The sequence below is a fragment of the Elgaria multicarinata genome, chromosome 3, assembly GCF_023053635.1.
Source record: "Elgaria multicarinata webbii isolate HBS135686 ecotype San Diego chromosome 3, rElgMul1.1.pri, whole genome shotgun sequence".
In the NCBI taxonomy this organism is placed as follows: domain Eukaryota; kingdom Metazoa; phylum Chordata; class Lepidosauria; order Squamata; family Anguidae; genus Elgaria; species Elgaria multicarinata.
The window spans coordinates 168,235,379-168,256,167 of NC_086173.1; the positions used below are offsets into that span (position 1 = coordinate 168,235,379).

A 20,789-nucleotide genomic window follows, 5' to 3' on the forward strand; every position below is an offset into this window, starting at 1 on the left:
GGAGTCCTGGGTGCCTCCATCCCCTCCATATCTCTTTGGTCCTGAAAGAACCTGCCCCTTTAGCCTTTGCTCCCCTCCAAGATGGCTGCTAGGAAGGCCTTGAATGTCACTCATGAAACTCTGGAACCTGTGGAATTCCTCCAGCCCCCTCACTTGAATTGTCTTCATGAATTGCAGTATTATGTGTAAGGGAAACATGGGCCTCTTCTTCTCCTTTCAGGGTCCGGTGACCTTTGAGGAGGTGACCGTGCATTTCTCGGTGGAGGAGTGGGCTCTGCTGGACCCAGGTCAAAGGACTCTGCACAAGGAAGTTATGGAGGAGAATCGTGGGATCCTGGCCTCTCTGGGTAAGGAACGGGATTCCTCTGAGTAAGGCTCCCCCTTTGCCTTTTGTGTCAGGGCATTATAAGGGTGTCATTGAGGACAACAGTGCCTGGGCCATGTTGCTGGGATACTCTAGACCAGAGAAAGCTCACAATGCAACGGATGTTCCATTCTTAGCAAAGTTAGACTAGCAGAAGATGCCAGGATTGCTGAAATTCTCCATTACTGCAGTGACTTGCCTATGTTAACGTTGTTCCTCTCTTCCAAGAAAGCTTCATCCATGTCTTCTGGCTGGCATGTCAATTTTTACAATAGTGCCACAACCATAATGTTCTTGTTTCTCACTCCACCTTTACCCTGTTGCTTTAGACTCAGCTTCCTTTCTCAGAAACATGGTTTTCCCAACAGGCAGATACCTTCCTTACATGTGACAATATTCCACCTCCTTTTTTGTTTGGTCTGTTTGGTTTGAAGTCGGTCTCCCGTTCAATAATAATAATAATAATAATAATAATAATAATAATAATAATAATTATTTCTTACCCACCTCTCCATTCTGATCGAGGCAGGGAACAACAGTAAATATGAAATGCATAAAACTGAATTAAAACATAATATACATTCTTAAAACATCCTAAAATCATTTAAAAAACATCCTAAAATCAATTTTAATACATTCTAAAATTACCCTGGATAAGTGTGCCAGATGAGATCAGTCTTAATAGCATTCTTAAATGCTGATAGACTGTTAAGTTGACGAGTCCCCTCTGGCAGGCCATTCCACAGTCTGGAAGCAGCAGAAGAGAAGGTCCTCTGGGTAATGGTTGTCAATCTTGCTCTATTCCAATCCTGAGTCTTATCCCAACAGGTCTCAGTGATGCAAATGAGATTGTACCAGGCCACCCCTGCATTAGAATTCAAGATTCATTCATTTCTATTGATCAACAGAGGATATTTAATAGATTTGGAAGGCTCTGTCTCTCCACTAAGTGTTTTTTATCCTTTTAATCAAATCAGCAAACAGTTTGGTTAGTTCCCTGATAATAGGAAGATTTCTTTTTATTCTTTCAGGTGATCTCAGAGAGAGCAAGAATAATGGTGTACACCGGAGAAGGAAAACTGAAGCTGAAGAGAAGTGGAAAAACAAATCCATTTCAATTGAACGGTCAGGCGACCATGAAATTCCATTAGTAGAAGAACCAAGGAAAAGGAATATTCACAATAGGAAGACACAGTGGAAAAGCTCTCCGTATATAGAGACGCAGAAGATACACCTTACCAAACGTCAAAGGATTCACTCAGGGAAGAAAATATTTCAGTGCTTGGAGTGTGAGAAGAAATTCAGTTGCAACTCAGATCTTTGCTTGCATAAAAGAATTCACACAGGGGAGAAGCCCTATGAATGCTCTGAATGTGGAAAGGGTGTCAGCAGTAGATCTAGCCTTAAACGGCATCAAAGAATTCACACAGGGGAAAAGCCCTTGAAATGCTCTGAATGCGGAAAACGTTTCACTGAGCACAGTAATCTTAAGGCACATCAAAGTATCCACACAGGTGAAAAGCCATTTAAATGCTCTGAATGTGGAAAGGGTTTCAATGAGCGCAGGAATCTTGAAGGCCATAAAAACATCCACCGAGGTGAAAAGCCCTTTAAATGCTCTGAATGTGGAAAGGGTTACAGTTGTCGTGTAAATCTCAGAAAACATCAAATCATCCACACTGCTGAGGAGCCCTTTAAGTGCTCTGAATGTGGAAAGGGTTTTACTGGGCGCTGGAGTCTTAAAGCACATCAAAATGTCCACACAGGTGAGAAGCCCTATAAATGCTTTGAATGTGGAAAGGGTTTCAGGAGTAGCCTTAACCTTAAACGGCATCAAAGTGTTCATACAGGGGAGAAGCCCCTTAAATGCTCTGAATGTGGAAAGGGTTTCACTGAGCGCAGGAATCTTAAAGCACATCAATGTATCCACACAGGTGAAAAGCCCTTTAAATGCTCTGAATGTGGAAAGGGTTTCACTGAGCGCAGGACTCTTAAAGCACATCAAAATATCCACACAGGCGAGAAGCCCTTTAAATGCTTTGAATGTGGAAAGAGTTACAGTCGCAGCATGAGCCTTATAAACCATCACAGACTCCACACAGGGGAGAAGCCCTAAAAAAGCTCTGAATGTGGAAAGAGTTCAGTTCCAGCATGAGCCTTAAAAACCATCACAGAATCCACACAGGTGAGAAGCCCTATCAGTGCTCAGAGTGCGGAAAGAGCTTTGCTCGCAACGCACACCTTAAACGACATCAAAGAATTCACACAGAGGCAAAGCCGTAGAACTGCTCAGAGTTTGGAAAGCAATTCAATCAGACATTGCACCTTGCCTCACATCAAATGATCTGCACCGGGGAGAAGCGCTACGAATGCTCTGTATGTGGAAAGCGCTTTTGACATAGCAGAATTAATGCATTTATGTCAGTGAATTAAAATATTGCTTGATTTATGTAATGTATGTAACTAGAACTAAAGAAGAAACCACCCAGAGAGCTTCGGCTATTGGGTGGTATGGAAATGGAATAAATAAACATGGAGAGGGTTTCCGTTAAAAGTACGAGTCTTAAAAAACATCACAGAATCCACACTGGGGAGTGTGTAAAGAGCTTCACTTATCGTATTAGTCTTCTATCCCATGAAAGTATCCATATGGGAGAGAAGCCCTAACTGTGCCCAGAATGTGAAAAGACTTTCAGTCATAGTATAAGTCTTGTATCATCAAAGAATTCATAGAGGCCAAGGTTCTATTAATGCTCAAAGAGTGTGTAACAAGCACCTATCATTGCAAAGGCCTGAAACCGCACTGAAGGTCACACATAGGGAAGATTCCAGTAAATTCTAATAGTGACTGAAATGTGGGTAAACCTCTCAGTAGAGCAGGGCCCTTCATTTTAAAGAACTCAATTCCAGAAGAAAGAATACAATTAGAATCATAGAATAGCAGAGTTGGAAGGGGCCTACAAGGCCATCGAGTCCAACTCCCTGCTCAATGCAGGAATCCACCCTAAAGCATCCTAAAGAATATTTGACCAATCAAACCCTAATGACCCATAGAAAATTCATATAAGCAATAAATGCCGAGTTCTACATCTGGGAAATAGAAACCAAATGCACAGTTACAAGTTGGGGGATACTTGGCTCAGCAGTACTACAAACAAAAAGGATCTTAGAGTTGTTGTAGATCGCAAGCTGAATATGAGCCAACAGTGTGATATGGCTGCAAAAAAAGCAAACACTATTTTGGGCTGCATTAATAGAAGTATAGCTTCCAAATCGCGTGAGGTACTGGTTCCTCTCTATTCGGCCCTGGTTAGGCCTCATCTAGAGTATTGCATCCAGTTCTGGGCTCCACAATTCAAGAAGGACGCAGACAAGCTGGCGCGTGTTCAGAGGAGGGCAACCAGGATGATCAGGGGTCTGGAAACAAAGCCCTATGAAGAGAGACTGAAAGAACTGGGCCTCTTTAGCCTGGAGAAGAGAAGATTGAGGGGAGACATGATAGCACTTTTCAAATACTTAAAAGGTTGTCACACAGAGGAGAGCCAGGATCTCTTCTCAATCCTCCCAGAGTGCTGGACATGAAATAATGGGCTCAAGTAACAGGAAGTCTGATTCTGTCTGGACATGAGAAAAACTTCCTGACTGTTAGAGCAGTACAACAATGGAACCAGTTACCTAGGGAGGTTGTGGGATCTCCTACACTAGAGGCCTTCAAGAGACAGCTGGACAACTACCTGTCAGGGATGCTTTAGAGTGGATACCTGCACTGAGCAGGGGGTTGGACCCGATGGCCTTATATGTACCCCCTTCCAACTCTACTATTCAGTGATTCTACGATCTGCGGGAAAGAACCTTTCCCTGGAGCCAGTACCTACCAAAGCTGTCTGATTAGTCCTGGCTTGGGCTTTTGCTTGGTCATCTGGGAGGAATAAACTTTGCTTGACTGTGTGAGTCCCCTTCACCATGAGGATCATTCCATGAGAACAGCTACCTGATCGAGGTGATTTTGCAAACCAATATGTCTCCCAAATAGAGATTCTTATATTTGGACCACTAAATCATGGTCGCATGACTCCATCTGCATATACAAGACTCCCTTTAAACATATCTGAAATGAATTAAGATTTGTGAGCCATGAATTAAAGTGTATTCAACAGAATTAATGTGTTTATATTAATGAATTAATAATAATATATTTATTTATTTCTTACCCGCCTCTCCCTTTGGATCGAGGTGGGGAACAACATTAGAACAGGAATCAATACATCTTAAAAATTCATGATTTAACATTGATCTGGATAGGCCTGCCGGAAAAGGAAAGCTGCCTTAAAATCACACAGAGAGTTAATGTTACAAATCTCCTCCGGCAGGCCGTTCCACAATCTGGGGGCGACAGAAGAAAAGGTCCTCTGGGAAACTGATGTCAGCCTAGTTTTAGCTGACTGAAGTAAGTTCACCCCAGAGGACCTGAGTGTGTGGGGCGGACTATATGGGAGAAGGCGATCCCGCAGGTAACCTGGAACGAAACCATTTAGGGCTTTAAAGGTAATGACCAACACTTTGTACTTTGCCCGGAAACTAATTGGCAGCCAGTGGAGTGATTTTAATGTTGGTGTAATGTGGTCACCCCTAGGTGTACCAGTGACCAACCTGGCTGCCATATTTTGAACTAGTTGAAGTTCTAGTTGGTAGCCCTATGTAGATCGCATTGCAGAAGTCAAGCCTTGAGGTTACCAGCGTGTGCACTACTGTCTTTAGATCTTCTGACTTTAAGAAGGGGCGCAACTGGCGTATCAGCCGAAGCTGATAGTAGGCACTCCTGGCCGTTGCATCCATCTTGGGCTGTCATTTGGAGCGACAGATCCAGGAGCACCCCCAAACTGCGAACACAGTCTTTCAGGGGGGAGTGTAGCCCCATCCAGAACTGGCTTGACACACCTCCAAACCTAGGTCAGAGCCCTTGACAGCAAGCACCTCCGTCTTGTCTGGATTCAGCTTCAGTTTGTTTTTCCTCATCCAGCCCATTACTGCCTCCAAGCATTCACTCAGAGGAGACACACTATCCTTAGCTGACACTTATTGAAGGCACAGAGAAATATATTTGGGTGTCATCAGCATACTGATAGCACCCAGCCCCATGCCTCCGCATGATCTCTCCCAGCGGTTTCATGTAGATGTTAAACAGCATTGGGGATAGTATGGCACCTTGTGGTACGCCATACAACAGCTCCTTTTTTGAGGAGCAACTATCCCCAAGCATCACCATCTGGAATCTACCTGAGAGGTAGGTCTGGAACCACTAGAGCACAGTGCCCCCAATTCCCAAACCCCTCAGGCGTTCCAGAAGGATACCATGGTCGATGGTATCGAAAGCTGCTGAAAGGTCCAAAAGTACCAGCAGGGACACACTCCCCCTGTCAATACTCATGCGGAGATCGTCCACTAAGGCAACCATAGCTGTCTCAACTCCGTATCCTGCCCTAAAGCCAGTTTGAAATGGGTCTAGAAAATCTGTATCATCCAAGACTGCTTTGAGTTGGAAGGCAACTGCCCTCTCAATCACCTTGCCCAAAAATGGAAGGTTTGATACTGGTCTATAATTATTAAGGTCCAGGGGATCCAGGGAGGGATTTTTGAGAAGCGGCCGTACCACTGCTTCTTTTAAACATGGTGGAAAACTCCCCTCCTTGAGAGATTCATTAATAATATGTTGTAGTCTAACTGCATCTCCTCTCTGGGCGATCAGCCAAGAAGGACAGGTATCGAGAGGACAAGTTGTCTTCCTTACTCGTCCAAGCAGCTTGTCCACATCCTCAGTACTCACCAACTGAAACTGATCCAGTGTAATCCTACTCACGGAGTTGCTGGACGCTTCAGCTTCTGTTATAACGACGGCATCTAAATTGGCTCTTATTAGAGAGATTTTATCTCAGATATTGACATTGAATTAAGATATTGAAGGACAAGCCGTAACCATGATTAAGAATTACAGACCAATATCACTACTTAACAATGATTATAAGCTATTTGCAGCAATCTTGGCAGAAAGGATCAAGAGGGTTCTACAAGGCTTTATTCATAAAGATCAAAGTGGCTTTTTACCAAAAAGACATATGAGAGACATTGTCAGAGTGGTGCTGAATGTAGTGGAGTATTTGGAAAAACAAACCTGGAAAATCAAGCAGCACTGATATTTTTTGATGCGGAGAAACCTTTGACTACCTAAATTGGTGCTTTTTGTTTAAGATTTTGGAACAAGCTGACTTTGGAGAGAACTTCATGTGACATACAAAGAGGAACAGGACAGGGCTGTCCTTTGTCACCTTTATTATTTATTTTGGTGCTGGAAGTCCTGAATCGAGATATAAGGCAAGATCAACGAATCGGTGGAATAAAGATTAAAAAAAAGACCTATAAACTCAGGGCTTTTGCAGACGACCTGGTTATTACACTGGAGGACCCTTTAAAAGGAATTGAGACCCTGATGAGTAAGTTGAAAGAGTTTGGAATAGTGGCGGCTTTCAGGGTCAACAAGCTGAAAACGAAAATACTAACCAAGAATATGGAAATACAAGAACAAAGAAAACTGACAGAGAAGATGGGTTTTAAAATTGAGGAAAAGGTAAAATATTTGGGAGCTGTACCGACAAATATGAATTGTATGTTATTTGCTAACAATTATGTTAAAGTCTGGAATGATGTTAAAAATGACCTAGCTAAATAGGATAAAGTGTGATTGTCTCTTTTGGGAAGAATTGCCACGATAAAAATGAATGTATTGCCAAGAATGTTATTTGTGTTCCAAACAGTGCCTATTGTAAAAGGGGATGCAACGTTCAAGCAACAGCAGAGAGATATTTCTAGATTTATATGGCAAGGGAAAAAGCCAAGGGTAAAAATTAAAGTGTTACAAGATGCCAAAGAAAGAGGAGGTCTGGGATTACCGGATCTGAAGTTGTATTTCTCTGCCTGTTGCTTGGTGTGGATGAAAGAGTGGGTCGTGTTGGAGACTAGACGGCTATTAGAGTTGGAGGGACATGATATCAGATTTGGGTGGCATGGATATTTGTGGTATGAGAAAGCTAAGGCCAATGTGGATTTTAATAGCCATTTTGTCAGATGCACAATTTTGAATGTATGCAAAAAATATAAATTGAGATTATGTCAGAAAATACCAATGTGGGTTTCGGCTCAAGAAGCCTTTTATAGAAGAGAGCTGTCGAGTGGACATAAATGGTTAAAATATAGGTATGTCTTGGAGATGTCCCAAGGAGATTTTAAATTAAAAACAAGAGAAATGTTGTTAAAAGAGGGACATGTATGCCAATGGTTTTCCTACTTACAGATTATGGAGAAGTTTAAGAGTGATAGAAAAGGAGGATTTGAGGAAACAAAGTCATTGTTTGAAGAAGCACTATGTACTAATGAAGAACATGTTATCTCCAAGGTTTATATACTCCAAGGTATATAAACTATTGTTAAACCTCGAGACAGCGAAGGAACAAATGAAGGATTGTTTGGTAAAATGGGAAAATAATTGTGGGTTTACGATCCCAATGGAATTATGGAAAAACATGTGGACAAAAGGTTTAAAATATACATTAAGTACTAGGCTTAAGGATAATTTTTATAAGACGATGTATAGATGGTATATGTCTCCTTCAATGTTAGCAAAAATGTACAGGGGTTGTCTGGGAGACTGTTGGAAATGTGAAGAGCAAGAAGGAACCTTTTACCACATGTTATCTATTGGGTAAAAACCTATTGGGTTAAAATTCATTCAGTAATGCAATTTTTTTAAAAAAAAAAAAATATAAAAATGAAACTAGAAGTATTTTTGCTTGGACTTATGATGATTAATTAAAAGATTGTTGTTTATTCGTTCAGTCGTTTCCGACTCTTCGTGACTTCATGGACCAGCCCACGCCAGAGCTTTCTGTCGGCTGTCGCCACCCCTAGCTCCCCCAAGGTCAAGTCTGTCACCTCCAGAATATCATCCATCCATCTTGCCCTCGGTCGGCCCCTCTTCCTTTTGCCTTCCACTTTCCCTAGCATCAGCCTCTTCTCCAGGGTATCCTGTCTTCTCATTATGTGGCCAAAGTACTTCAGTTTTGCCTTTAATACCATTGCCTCAAGTGAGCAGTCTGGCTTTATTTCCTGGAGTATGGACTGGTTTGATCTTCTTGCAGTCCAAGGCACTCTCAGCATTTTCCTCCAACAACACAGTTCAAAAGCATCTATCTTCCTTCGCTCAGCTTTCCTTATGGTCCAGCTCTCGCAGCCATAGGTTACTACGGGGAATACCATTGCTTTAACTATGCGGACCTTTGTTGTCTGTGTGGTGTCTCTGCTCTTAACTATTTTATCAAGATTTGTCATTGCTCTCCTCCCAAGAGGTAAACGTCTTCTGATTTCCTGGCTTCAGTCAACGTCTGCAGTAATCTTTGTGCCCAGAAATACAAAGTCTGTCACTGCCTCCACGTTTTCTCCCTCTATTTGCCAGTTATCAATCAAGCTGGTTGCCATAATCTTGGTTTTTTTGAGGTTTAACTGCAACCCAGCTTTTGCACTTTCTTCTTTAACCTTCGTCACAAGGCTCCTCAGCTCCTCCTCGCTTTCAGCCTGTTATTTCAACATATGACAATGGCAGCGAGACTATTATATGAACAATATTGGGGGGGAAACCCAAGTACCAACAACGGAAGAATGGTTGCTCAAGGTGTTGGAATTGGCAGAGATGGCGAAATTAATGGTGCTAGTAAGAGAAAAATCAATAACTTCATTTGCAATGGATTGGAAACTTTTGATAGAGTATATACAAGAACTACAAAAGAACAATCTGTTTGTGGATTCTGTATATAATTTTTTTTATGCAATTCTACGCTGGCTAAATAATAACAATTGATGGTCATCATCTGACATGAAGATCACTTCAAATGGAGTATAGCCTTATGTATATGTGTCTTTTATTTGATGTATTGTATCAGATGTTTTGTATGTGATGTTCTGCATTTTGTACTGTTTCCCCTTTCCCAATGTGTTTTGCTTTTGTAGAAAAATAATAAAAGTATTAAAATCGAAAGATATTGTTTGTAATGCATATAACCAGAACTAAAGAAGAAACCGCCCAGAGAGTTTCAGCTATTGGGTGGTGTGAAGATGCAATAAATAAATAGAAATTTAAAAAATAAATGCGGAGAGGGTTTCGGTCGAAGTATGAGCTTTAAAAAGCATCACAGAATTCACATAGGTGAGAAGCCCTATCAACACTTAGAGTGTGGAAAGGGTTTCACGCAACACAATGCGCCTTAAATCGCATCCTAGGATTGATACAGGCAGAAGCTCCAACCGTGCTCAAAGAGTGTGCAATGAGCGTCCATCATCACAAAGGCCTGAAAACGCACTAAAGGTCACACATAGGGAAGAGTCTAGTGAATTCTAATAGTGACTGGAATGTGGGGGAAATTGTTCAGTAGAGCATAGGCCACATCTTAATCGCCCACATGTTTCGTTTTTAATCGTTTTTTAATGCTTTATGTGTGTATGTTAGAGTTTTAAATTTTGTATACTTGTTTTTATCTCAATTTTAGAATTTCTGTAAACCGCCCAGAGAGCCCTGGCTATGGGAGCGATATATAAGTGTAATAAATAAATAAATAAATAAATAAATATAAATAGGCCTTCATTATAGAAGACTCAATTCCAGAAAAAAGAATACAATTAGAGTAAATATTTGACTAATCAAACCTTGAGCCATAAAAAAATCATATATGCATCAAATGCTAAAAATGTGGCAGAAATGTCCCAATAGCATGTCCGACAGTGGGGAATGGACTTTCCCTGGAGACAGCACCTTTCAAAACTGCCTGAGTAGTCCTTGCTTGGGCACTTGCCTGGTCATCTAGGAGGAATAAACTTTGCCTGATGATGTGAGTGTCCTTTGCCATAAGGTTCGTTCCGTGAGAACAGCTACCTGATGAAAGCAATTGTGTAAGCCACTGTGTCTCCCGATTAGAGATTAATCTTCTATTTGGACCAGCAAAGAGCTGTATGGAACCTTCAACATTAGCAAATATATTGCAAATATAGAACCCAAATTTCTCCTAGTATTAGGGTGACCAACTGTCTAGTTTCCCCTGTACAGGTCCAGGGAAACTGAAGCCCCAACTGGGGCCTGGGGAAAATTCCGTTTGTTCATCAAATGTCCAGAAAATTTGCCGATTCCTTGCCCCTGCTGTGTGGCAATCTGGGCCTCTTCTTGGCCGGCGACATTGTGCCAGCCAAGAAGAGGCCCAGATCACTGCACAGCAGGGCTTTGCTGGATGCAATTCCACACTTCCGGAACCGCCACCTGCAAGTCGCTCCCGGCCATCCGGGCCATATTCTTGGCTGGTGCAATGTTGCCGACCAAGAAAATGTTGGGATTGATGTGTGGAAGGGGCTTGAAGGCTTGCTTGAAGGGGCTTGAAGGCTATCCCAGACAGAATGCGGGAAACAAAACAAAAACCCTGGTAAGAATTTTTTAAAATGTAGAGTACTGATAAAATGAATCCCATGGATTTCCTTGGGAATTACTGCCCTTTCATCTCTTGTTTGTTTCAAGTTTGCCTCTTTAATCATAACTTTTGGTAATACTGCACTTACTTGGGGATTCTCTTTCTCTTGTTCTCTCTTATTTTAACACTGGCATAAATCAACAAGCCGTTTTTGTGCTGACGCAAGAGCATTGTAAAGTGGAAATCTAATGCTCAGGGCCAGCGTTGCCATAGAGGCAGCTCAGGCGGCATCCTAAAGCGCCAAGCAAAGGAGGGGGCGCCAAACGGCTCTCCCGGAAGCCGCTTCCAGGTGCGCTGTTCCGAAGCCGCTGCCCCCCAACCCCAGCATCCTGGCTTCGAAGCCAGAAGTGGGGGCGGGGGCGGGGGGCGGCGGCTTCAGTACGACGTGCCTGCCTAGGGCGCAAAATAGTCTGGTAATGCTATAATTAGCCCTGGTAATTAGCCCTGCTAATGCTATATTAATACAATGTTTTAATAGGCCCATAAAGTATGCCACATTCTTATTAGAATAAATTGGTTATCTAAGCGTGCAGGCTTAGATACCCAAACTTAATACTTGTGAAATCTGTGGCCTGTGGTGTTTTTTTTAGAAGTTTCTGAACCATGAACAGTAAACATTGAATAAAAGGGGGAAATAGAGGAACTGTACATTTTAAGTGGTAACTGTGATCACAATATAAACTAGCAATTTGAAATGTCCATTAAACTCTGGAGGGACATTGGTGACACTATTTCTGGAAAAAGGAAGTGATTGGAGTGGTTTGGATATGTCTGTGGCTTATTAGTAATCATTATTTTAATACATGTATTATACTCTTCAGACTGGATTGTTTACTAAATTGCATTAACAAATGTCATGTTACCGAATGTTATCCTTCAAAGGTCTGATTCATTCTCAAAGGGTAGCATCAGGCTATTTTCATAGATGGCTTTAATAGAGCAATCCTTCCAGGGTAAGTTGCTTTAATTGAGGACTCTGCTGGGCTCATACTAGCAGGTTGGAAGGAAGGGAGAAGGAGTTTTCCTCCAACCCCAACCCCTTTTACTGTCTTTTTTGCTTTTAGGATTTGTCTCCTATTGGTTGCTGCGGGTGGGGTGGGATTATGCCAATATGCCAATTTCACAACTTTTGTTCATTTGCCCCTAGACCAGTGGGGTTTGGGGGGAAAGGGAAGGCTATGGATCTTTGGACCCAAAGCTTTCCCCTGATCTGGCCTCCAAATGATCGTTGGCGCAAAAGAGAGAGACTCTGGTGCTGGAAGAATTCGTACTTGTGGATACAATTTTTAAAAAAAATGTTCGAATTTTTCCAGCACCAGAGTCTCTTTTATGCTTACGCTATTTTGGTGCAGGGCATGTTGGTAGACATGCCCCTTTGGGGCTGGGCATGTTGGTGGGCCTGCCCTCTTGGGGCTGGCCATGTTGGTGGGCATGCCCCTTTGGGGCCGGGCATGTTGGTGGGCACACCCCCTTTAGGCCTGGGCATGTTGGTAGGCATGCCCCCTTTGGGCCTGGGCATATCGTCCTCCTCTTTGGTTTCCAAAATAGGGTCAGCCTACCTAGTATAGGTTTGTTTTGGTTTGTTTTTAAAAAACACCAATACAATGACCTCAGCCACCTTAAATTTCAGAAATTAAATTTCAGTACCGCCCACTTTGGGAACACCTGGGCTAGATAGATAGACCCCTGGTCTGATTCAGTAAGAACATAAGAACATCATCATTACAACAACAATAGTAATAGGGTGACCCTATGAAAAGGAAGGCAGGGCTCCTGTATCTTTAACAGTTGTATTGAAAAGGGAATTTCTGCATGTCATTGGTATACATGCAGCACCTGGTGAAATCCCCTCTTCATCACAACAGTTAAAGCTGCAGGAGCCCTGCCCTCTTTTAAATCTGGTCACTCTAGTATAGCTCCTGCAGCTTTAACTGTGTTCCCAAACTGGGCGGTACTGCCCCTTGGGGGCAGTGGGATTGCATAGGGGGGCGCTAAGAGGCAAAGGGGTGGCAGGGGGGCACTCGAGGTGGTCTTTTCCGTACCAGGAGTTTTGGTTACAGAAGGAAATTTCTGATCGCTATCCTGCACTATGGAGAATGGTTCAGAAACTCCTGGTTGCATTTCCAACATCATATTTGGTGGAACGTGGTTTTAGTGTGTTCTGCCTACTTCTCTCCAAGCAAAGAAATAGACTCCAGATTACTAAACGTGGTGATTTGAGACTCTGGTTAAGTGACTTTAAACCAGACATTGGGAAACTGCTATCCCTTCATCAAGCCCATCCATCACATTAAGAATCTGCAGAATAGTGAGGTACTCTGCCCTAGTTACTAAATGTGATATCTAATATTCTTGCTAAATGACTATCAGACTTTGAAAAGATGGTATCACTGGATCAAGTTCATCAATTACGTTTAATTGAATAAACTAAAAAAATGTAATTGGATTTTGAATACATATTCAATTAATTGTTACTGTTTCAAATTTTATTGTTATTATCTTCCTTAGTGGCTCGTTGAAAACCGCTATGCTTAATAATGATTTTTGTAGGGTAGGGGGCACTGGGCATGAGTTTGTAGAACCAAGGGGGCGGTGACCTGAAAAAGTTTGGGAACCACTGATCTAGCCCAATATTGCCAACACTGACTGGCAGCAATGTCTCTCCAGGGTTTCAGACAGCATTTCTGCAGTCCTACCGGGAGATGTCGGGAATCTAGACTGGGACCTTCTGCATGCAAGGCAGGTGCTCCACCCACTGAGCTACGGCTCCTCCATAAACTAATACCCTGGGAGACAGAAACAAACTTCAAAGTGATCTTGATAGGCTGGAGTGCTGGGCTGAAAACAACAGAATGAAATTTAATAGGGATAAATGCCAAGTTCTACATTTAGGAAATAGAAACCAAAGGCACAGTTACAAGATGGGGGATACTTGGCTCAGCAATACAACAAACGAGAAGGATCTTGGAATTGTTGTAGATCGCAAGCTGAATAGGAGCCAACAGCGTGATATGGCTGCAAGAAAAGCAAATGCTATTTTGGGCTGCATTAGTAGAAGTATAGCTTCCAAATCACGTGAGGTACTGGTTCCTCTCTATTCAGCCCTGGTTAGGCCTCATCTAGAGCATTGCGTCCAGTTCTGGGCTCCACAGTTAAAGAAGGATGCAGACAAGCTGGAACGTGTTCAGAGGAGGGCAACCAGGATGATCAGGGGTCTGGAAACAAAGCCCTATGAAGAGAGACTGAAAGAACTGGGCATGTTTAGCCTGGAGAAGAGAGGATTGAGGGGAGACATGAGAGCACTCTTCAAATACTTGAAAGGTTGTCACACAGAGGAGGGCCAGGATCTCTTCTCGATCCTCCCAGAGTGCAGGACATGGAATAAAGGGCTCAAGTTAAAAGAAGCCAGATTCCAGCTGGACATCAGGAAAAACTTCCTGACTGTTAGAGCAGTATGACAATGGAACCAGTTACCTAAGGAGGTTGTGGGCTCTCCCACACCAGAGGCCTTCAAGAGGCAGCTGGACAACCATCTGTCAGGGATGCTTTAGGGTGGATTCCTGCCTTGAGCGGGGGATTAGACTTGATGGCCTTAAAGGCCCCTTCCAACTCTACTATTTTGTGATTCTATGATCTGCGGGAAAGAACCTTTCCCTGGAGCCAGTAACTTTCAAAGCTGCCTGAGTAGTCCTGGCTTGAGCATTTGCCTGGTCATCTCGGAGGAATAAATTTTGCCTGACGATGTGAGTCCCCTTTGCCATAAGGATCGTTCCATGAGAGCAGCTACCTGATGGAGGTGATTTTGCAAGCCAATATGTCTTCCAATTAGAGATTAATCTTATATTTGGAACAGTTAATCATGGTCGCACGTTTCCATCAGCATAAAAAAGCTCCCTTTAAACATCTAAAATGAATTAAGATTTGTGAGCCATGAATTAGGTAATATATGTAACCCGAACTAAAGAAGAAACCACCCAGAGAGCTTCAGCTATTGGGCGGTATGAAAATGCAATAAATAAATAAAAAAAATTAAAAAATGCGAAGAGGGTTTCTGTTGGAGTATGAGCCTTAAAAAAACCCACAGAATCCACACAGGTGAGGAGCCCTAACAACACTCGGAGTGTGGAAAGAGCCTCATGCAACACAATGTGCCTTAAATCGCATCAAAGAATTAATAGAGGCAGAAGCTCTGTTAATGCTCAAAGAGAGCAATGAGCATCCATCATCACAAAGACCTGAAATTGCATTGAAGGTCACACATAGGAAAGAGTCCAGTAAATTCTAATAACGACTGAAATGTGGGTAAACCTCTCAGTAGAGCATAGGCCTTCATTTTAAAAGACTCAATTCCAGAAGACTCAATTCCAACAAGGAGAAAAGATAGAAGACAACAGAGGAAACCAATGTGGCTCCACAAAAAGCTTATTGATGAACTGAAAACAAAAAGGGATACATATAGGAAGTGGAAGGAAGGCCAGGCTACAAAAGAAGAGTACAGACAAGTGGCGCAGAAGTGCCGAAATGGCGTCAGGAAGGCTAAAGCTGTGAATGAGCTGAGATTAGCGAGGGATGCTAAAAGCAATAAAAAGGCTTTCTTCAGATACGTGAGTAGTAAAAGACAGAGGAAAGAAATGGTGGTTCAACTGCTTAATGAGGATGGCAAATTGATAACAGACGACAAACAAAAGGCTGAAGTGCTCAATTCCTACTTTGCCTCGGTCTTCTCCCAAAAGCGGATCTATGACCCCCCTGGAAAAAGTGAAGCAGAAGTTGAGGGGGCAGGATTGCAGTTTGAGATTGATAAACAAATGGTCAAAGAACACCTAATTTCCTTGAATGAGTTCAAATCCCCAGGGCCCGATGAACTGCATCCAAGAGTAATGAAGGAGCTAGCGGAAGAACTCTCAGAACCTTTGTCTATTATCTTTGCAAAATCATGGAAGACGGGTGAGGTGCCGGACGACTGGAGGAGGGCTAACGTTGTCCCTATCTTCAAAAAGGGCAAAAAGGAGGAACCTGGGAACTACAGACCAGTCAGCCTGACATCCATCCCTGGGAAAATTCTGGAGCAGATTATAAAGAAGTCAATCTGTAAACACCTTGAAATCAATGCAGTGATTACTAGAAGCCAACATGGATTTGTCAGGAACAAATCCTGTCAGACTAATTTGATCTCATTTTTTGATAGGATAACCTCCCTTGTGGACTGTGGGAATGCTGTGGATGTCATATATCTTGACTTCAGCAAAGCTTTTGACAAAGTACCACATGACATTCTGATTAACAAACTAGCTAAAAGTGGGCTAGATGGAACAACTATTAGGTGGATCCACAGTTGGCTACAGAATCGGACTCAAAGAGTACTTATCAATGGAACCTTCTCAAACTGGGGAGAGGCAACGAGTGGGGTGCCGCAGGGCTCAGTCCTGGGCCCAGTGCTCTTCAACATTTTTATTAATGATTTGGACGAGGAGGTGCAGGGAACGCTGATCAAATTTGCAGATGACACCAAATTGGGTGGGATAGCTAATACCCTGGAAGACAGAAACAAACTTCAAAGTGATCTTGATAGGCTGGAGTGCTGGGCTGAAAACAACAGAATGAAATTTAATAGGGATAAATGCCAAGTTCTACATTTAGGGAATAGAAACCAAAGGCACAGTTACAAGATGGGGGACACTTGGCTCAGCAATACTACAAATGAGAGAGATCTTGGAATTGTTGTAGATCACAAGCTGAATATGAGCCAACAGTGCGATATGGCTGCAAGAAAGGCAAATGCTATTTTGGGCTGCATTAATAGAAGTATAGCTTCCAAATCACGTGAGGTACTGGTTCCTCTCTATTCGGCCCTGGTTAGGCCTCATCTAGAGTATTGCGTCCAGTTCTGGGCTCCACAATTCAAGAAGGACGCAGACAAGCTGGAGCGTGTTCAGAAGAGGGCAACGAGGATGATCAGAGGTCTAGAAACAAAGCCCTATGAAGAGAGACTGAAAGAACTGGGCCTGTTTAGCCTGGAGAAGAGAAGATTGAGGGGAGACATGATAGCACTCTTCAAATACTTAAAAGGTTGTCACACAGAGGAGGGCCAGGATCTCTTCTCGATTCTCCCAGAGTGCAGGACACGGAATAACGGGCTCAAGTTAAAGGAAGCCAGATTCCGGCTGGACATCAGGAAAAACTTCCTGACTGTTAGAGCAGTGCGACAGTGGAATCAGCTACCTAGGGAGGTTGTGGGCTCTCCCACACTAGAGGCATTCAAGAGGCAGCTGGACAACCATCTGTCAGGGATGCTTTAGGGTGGATTCCTGCATTGAGCAGGGGGTTGGACTCGATGGCCTTGTAGGCCCCTTCCAACTCTGCTATTCTATGATTCTAAGAAAGAATACAATTAGAGTAGAATATTTGACCAATCAAACCTTAATGAGCCATAGAAAATTCATATATGCATCAAGTGCTCAAAATGTGGCAGAAATGTCCCCACAAATGTCTGGTTGTGGGGAAGGAACTTTCCTTTGATCCAGCACCTTCCAAAACTGTCGTAGTAGTCCTGGCTTGGGCCCTTGCCTGGTCATCTAGGAGAAATAAACTTTGCCTGGGGATGTGAGTCCCCTTTGCCATAAGGTTCGTTCCCTGAGAACAGCTACCTGATCAAGCGATTGTGTAAGACAGTGTGTCTCCCAATTAGAGATACATCTTCTATTTGGACCAGCAAAGAGCTGTATGGAACCTTCCACATTAACAAATATATTGCAAACTACACATCAGGGGACTGAATGGGGGAGGTTCTGATCATGCCTCAGATCTTTTTTTATTATGGCATGGCTTCTCCACTATTTCAAAGGGTAATGTTCGAACCTGAATTTCTCCTAATATCAGGGTGACCACCTGTCCAGTTTCCTTTGGAAAGGTCCGGGAAATGAAAGCCCCAACTGGGGACTGGGGAAAAATTACGTTTGTTCATCAAATGTCCAGAAATGCCCCTGCAGCAGGGGCTTGCTGGTTGCGTTTCCACACTTGCGGAAACGCTGCCTGCAAGTCCCTCCTGGCACCTGCGTGGCCATCAGGGGCATATTCTTGGCCAGTGCAATGTTGCCAGCCAAGAAAATGTCGGGATAGATGTGTGGAAGGGGCTTGAAGGCTATCCCAGACAGAATGCGGGAAGCAAAACAAAAACCCTGGTAAGCCAGCGAGAATTTTTTAAAAATGTAGAGTACTGATAAAATGAATCCCATGGATTTCCATGAGAATTACTGCCCTTTCATCTCTTGTTTGTTTTAGGTTTTCCTCTTTAATCATAACTTTTTGTAATGCTGCACTTACTTGGGGATTCTCTTTCTCCCTGTCTCTCTCATTTTAACATTGCCATTAATCAACCAGCCGTTTCTGTGCTGACACAAGAGCATTGTAAGGAAGAAATCTAATGCTATATTAATACAGTGTTTTAATATGTCCATAAAGTATGCCGCATTCCTATTAGAATAAATTGGTTATCTAACCTTGCAGGCTTAGATAACCAAACTTAATGCTTGTGAAATCAGTGGCCTACGTTTTTATTTAGAAGTTTCTGAACCATGAAGAGTAAACATTTAATAAAAGGGGATGTACCCCATAGATTTTTCATCTTTTCATTTCTGTCATTATCAAGCATGCTGTTACTATGACTAGCATGTTGTTGTTTTTAAAGTAATAAACTGTTGTAGCAATTCCCAGAAAACTCTTTTGTTGTATTTATTTATTTATTTATTTATTTATTACATTTTTATACCGCCCAATAGCCAAAGCTCTCTGGGCGGTTCACAAAAATTAAAACTATTAAGAACATAATAAAACATCCAACAATCTAAAAACCAAATACAAAATACAATATAAAAAGCACAACCAGGATAAAACCACACAGCAGAAACTGATATAGGATTAAAATACAGAATTAAAACAGCAAAGTTTAAATTTAGGTGTTAAAATACTGAGAAAATAAAAGGGTCTTCAGCTGGCGACGAAAAGAATACAGTGTAGGTGCCAGGCGGACCTCTCTGGGGACCTCATTCCACAGCTGGGGTGCCACAGCAGAGAAAGCCCTCCTCCTGGTAGCCACCTGCCTCACTTCCTTTGGCAGGGGCTCACGGAGAAGGGCCCCTGTGGATGACTTTAGGGTCTGGGCAGGTACATATGGGAGGAGGCATTCCTTCAAATAACCTGGCCCCAAACCGTTTAGGGCTTTGTATGTTAGCACCAGCACTTTGAATCGGGCCCGGACCTGGACTGGCAGCCAATGAAGTTGTAAAAAGGACTGGTGTGATGTGATCTCACTGGCCAGTCCCTGTTAGTAAACGGGCTGCCCTGTTTTGTACCAGCTGAAATTTCCGGACCGTTTTCAAAGGCAGCCCCACGTATAACGCATTGCCGTAATCCAAATGAGAGTTTATCAGAACATGGATCACTGCAGCTCGGCTATTTCTGTCCAGATAAGGGTGCAGTTGGTATATCACCCTAAGCTGATAAAAGGTGCTCTTTGCCACTGAGTTCACCTGTGCCTCAAGTGACAGTTCTGGTTGTAGTCTCCTGGGTGTGTGTGGAGAGGAGGAGGTCAGGAGTTTCCTGACTATTGAACATGTTTTAAGTATGAGTGCTTTCTGGAAGTTGGGGCGGATGTATTTTTGTAGCCTAGTTGCTGAAGGTTTTCTGTAAAAGTAAAATAAAATGTGATGCTGGTGACTGATGTGACTGCTGCCACAGTTCTTTAACTTTCATAGCTAGTTGTGTATCTTTTCCTCTTCTGCAATATTTTTGTCATGAGGTATTGCTATGTCAATGAGGTAGTTGTGTTTTTCTTTTTTTGGTTAGGACTGTTATGTCTGATCAATTGGAAAGTATTGTTTTGTCCCTGAATCGTTCTGTCCCGGCATAGCGTGGCTTGACTTGTTTGAGTGTGTCTGGATCTGCTAGGTTCTGAAAGTTCTGGTCACCACACCTTAAAAAGGATATTATATAGCTGGAAAAAGTGCAGAAAAGGGCAACTCAGATGATTAAGGGCCTGGAGCATCTCCCCTATGAGGGAAGGTTACAACAGCTGGGATTGTTTAGCTTGGGGAAAAAGGAGGCTATGGGGAGACCTGATAGAGGTGCACAAAATTATGCCTGGTGTGGAGAATGTGGACAGAGAGACATTTTTCTCCCTCTCTCAAAATACTAGAACCCAACGAGGTCATCCCATGAAGCTGACTGGTGGGACAAATAAAAGGAAGGACTTCTTCACACATAGGGTTGCCATACATCCCGGAAAACCAGGAATGTTTCACGGTTTCCAAGCATTTCCAAAATGTCCCAGCCATTCAGACAAGAATCCCGGATTCCTGTTCCAGCCGGCCGGAGAAATCCCAGCCTCCAAAATGGTGCTTTGAGCCTGCTCAGTGGAGTGTAAGTCTCCATACTGAAGCCTCCTTTAGCTTTTGGAACTAGTGGAGAAATGTAATTTAGTGTCTTTTTTTCTGTTTGTTTGCTTAAACTGTTCTTTGGCTATTATTTATTTGCAGGTTTTAAAATACTTTAGGCTGCAATCCTATGCATACTTACCTGGGAATAAGTCCTATTCCCAGGACTTTCTCCGCTGTGGCACCCCGGTTGTGGAACGAGCTCCCCAGAGAGGTCCGCCTGGCGCCTACACTGTACTGCTTTCGTCGCCAGCTGAAGACCTTTTTATTCACTCAGTATTTTAACACTTAATTTTAACTTAAATTTAAATTTTACTGTTTTAACTCTGTATTTTAATCTTATATCAACTTTGCTGTGTGGTTTTATCCTGGTTGCGCTTTTTATATTGTATTTCATAATTGTGTTTTAACCTGTTGGGTGTTTTACTGTGGTTTTAA

At 42.7% G+C, this 20,789-nt stretch overlaps 4 protein-coding genes across 4 annotated transcripts in view; 3 read left to right on the top strand and 1 right to left on the bottom strand.

The window, feature by feature from the left end:
- Positions 1–20,789, bottom strand: part of LOC134396281 (zinc finger protein 420-like) — a 918,719-nt gene that overhangs the window by 341,177 nt on the left and 556,753 nt on the right. The gene's annotated exons all lie outside the window — the stretch shown is intronic.
- LOC134396393 (zinc finger protein 124-like) overlaps positions 1–20,789 on the top strand; it is a 177,938-nt gene that overhangs the window by 97,827 nt on the left and 59,322 nt on the right. The window lies entirely within an intron of this gene.
- LOC134396981 (zinc finger protein 107-like) overlaps positions 1–20,789 on the top strand; it is a 62,054-nt gene that overhangs the window by 935 nt on the left and 40,330 nt on the right. The gene's annotated exons all lie outside the window — the stretch shown is intronic.
- On the top strand, positions 197–2,480 carry LOC134396982 (gastrula zinc finger protein XlCGF7.1-like). Its single transcript, XM_063123597.1, has 2 exons — positions 197–267; positions 1,616–2,480. The coding sequence occupies exons 1-2, from the start codon at positions 197–199 to the stop codon at positions 2,478–2,480; spliced, it is 936 nt and encodes a 311-aa protein (XP_062979667.1).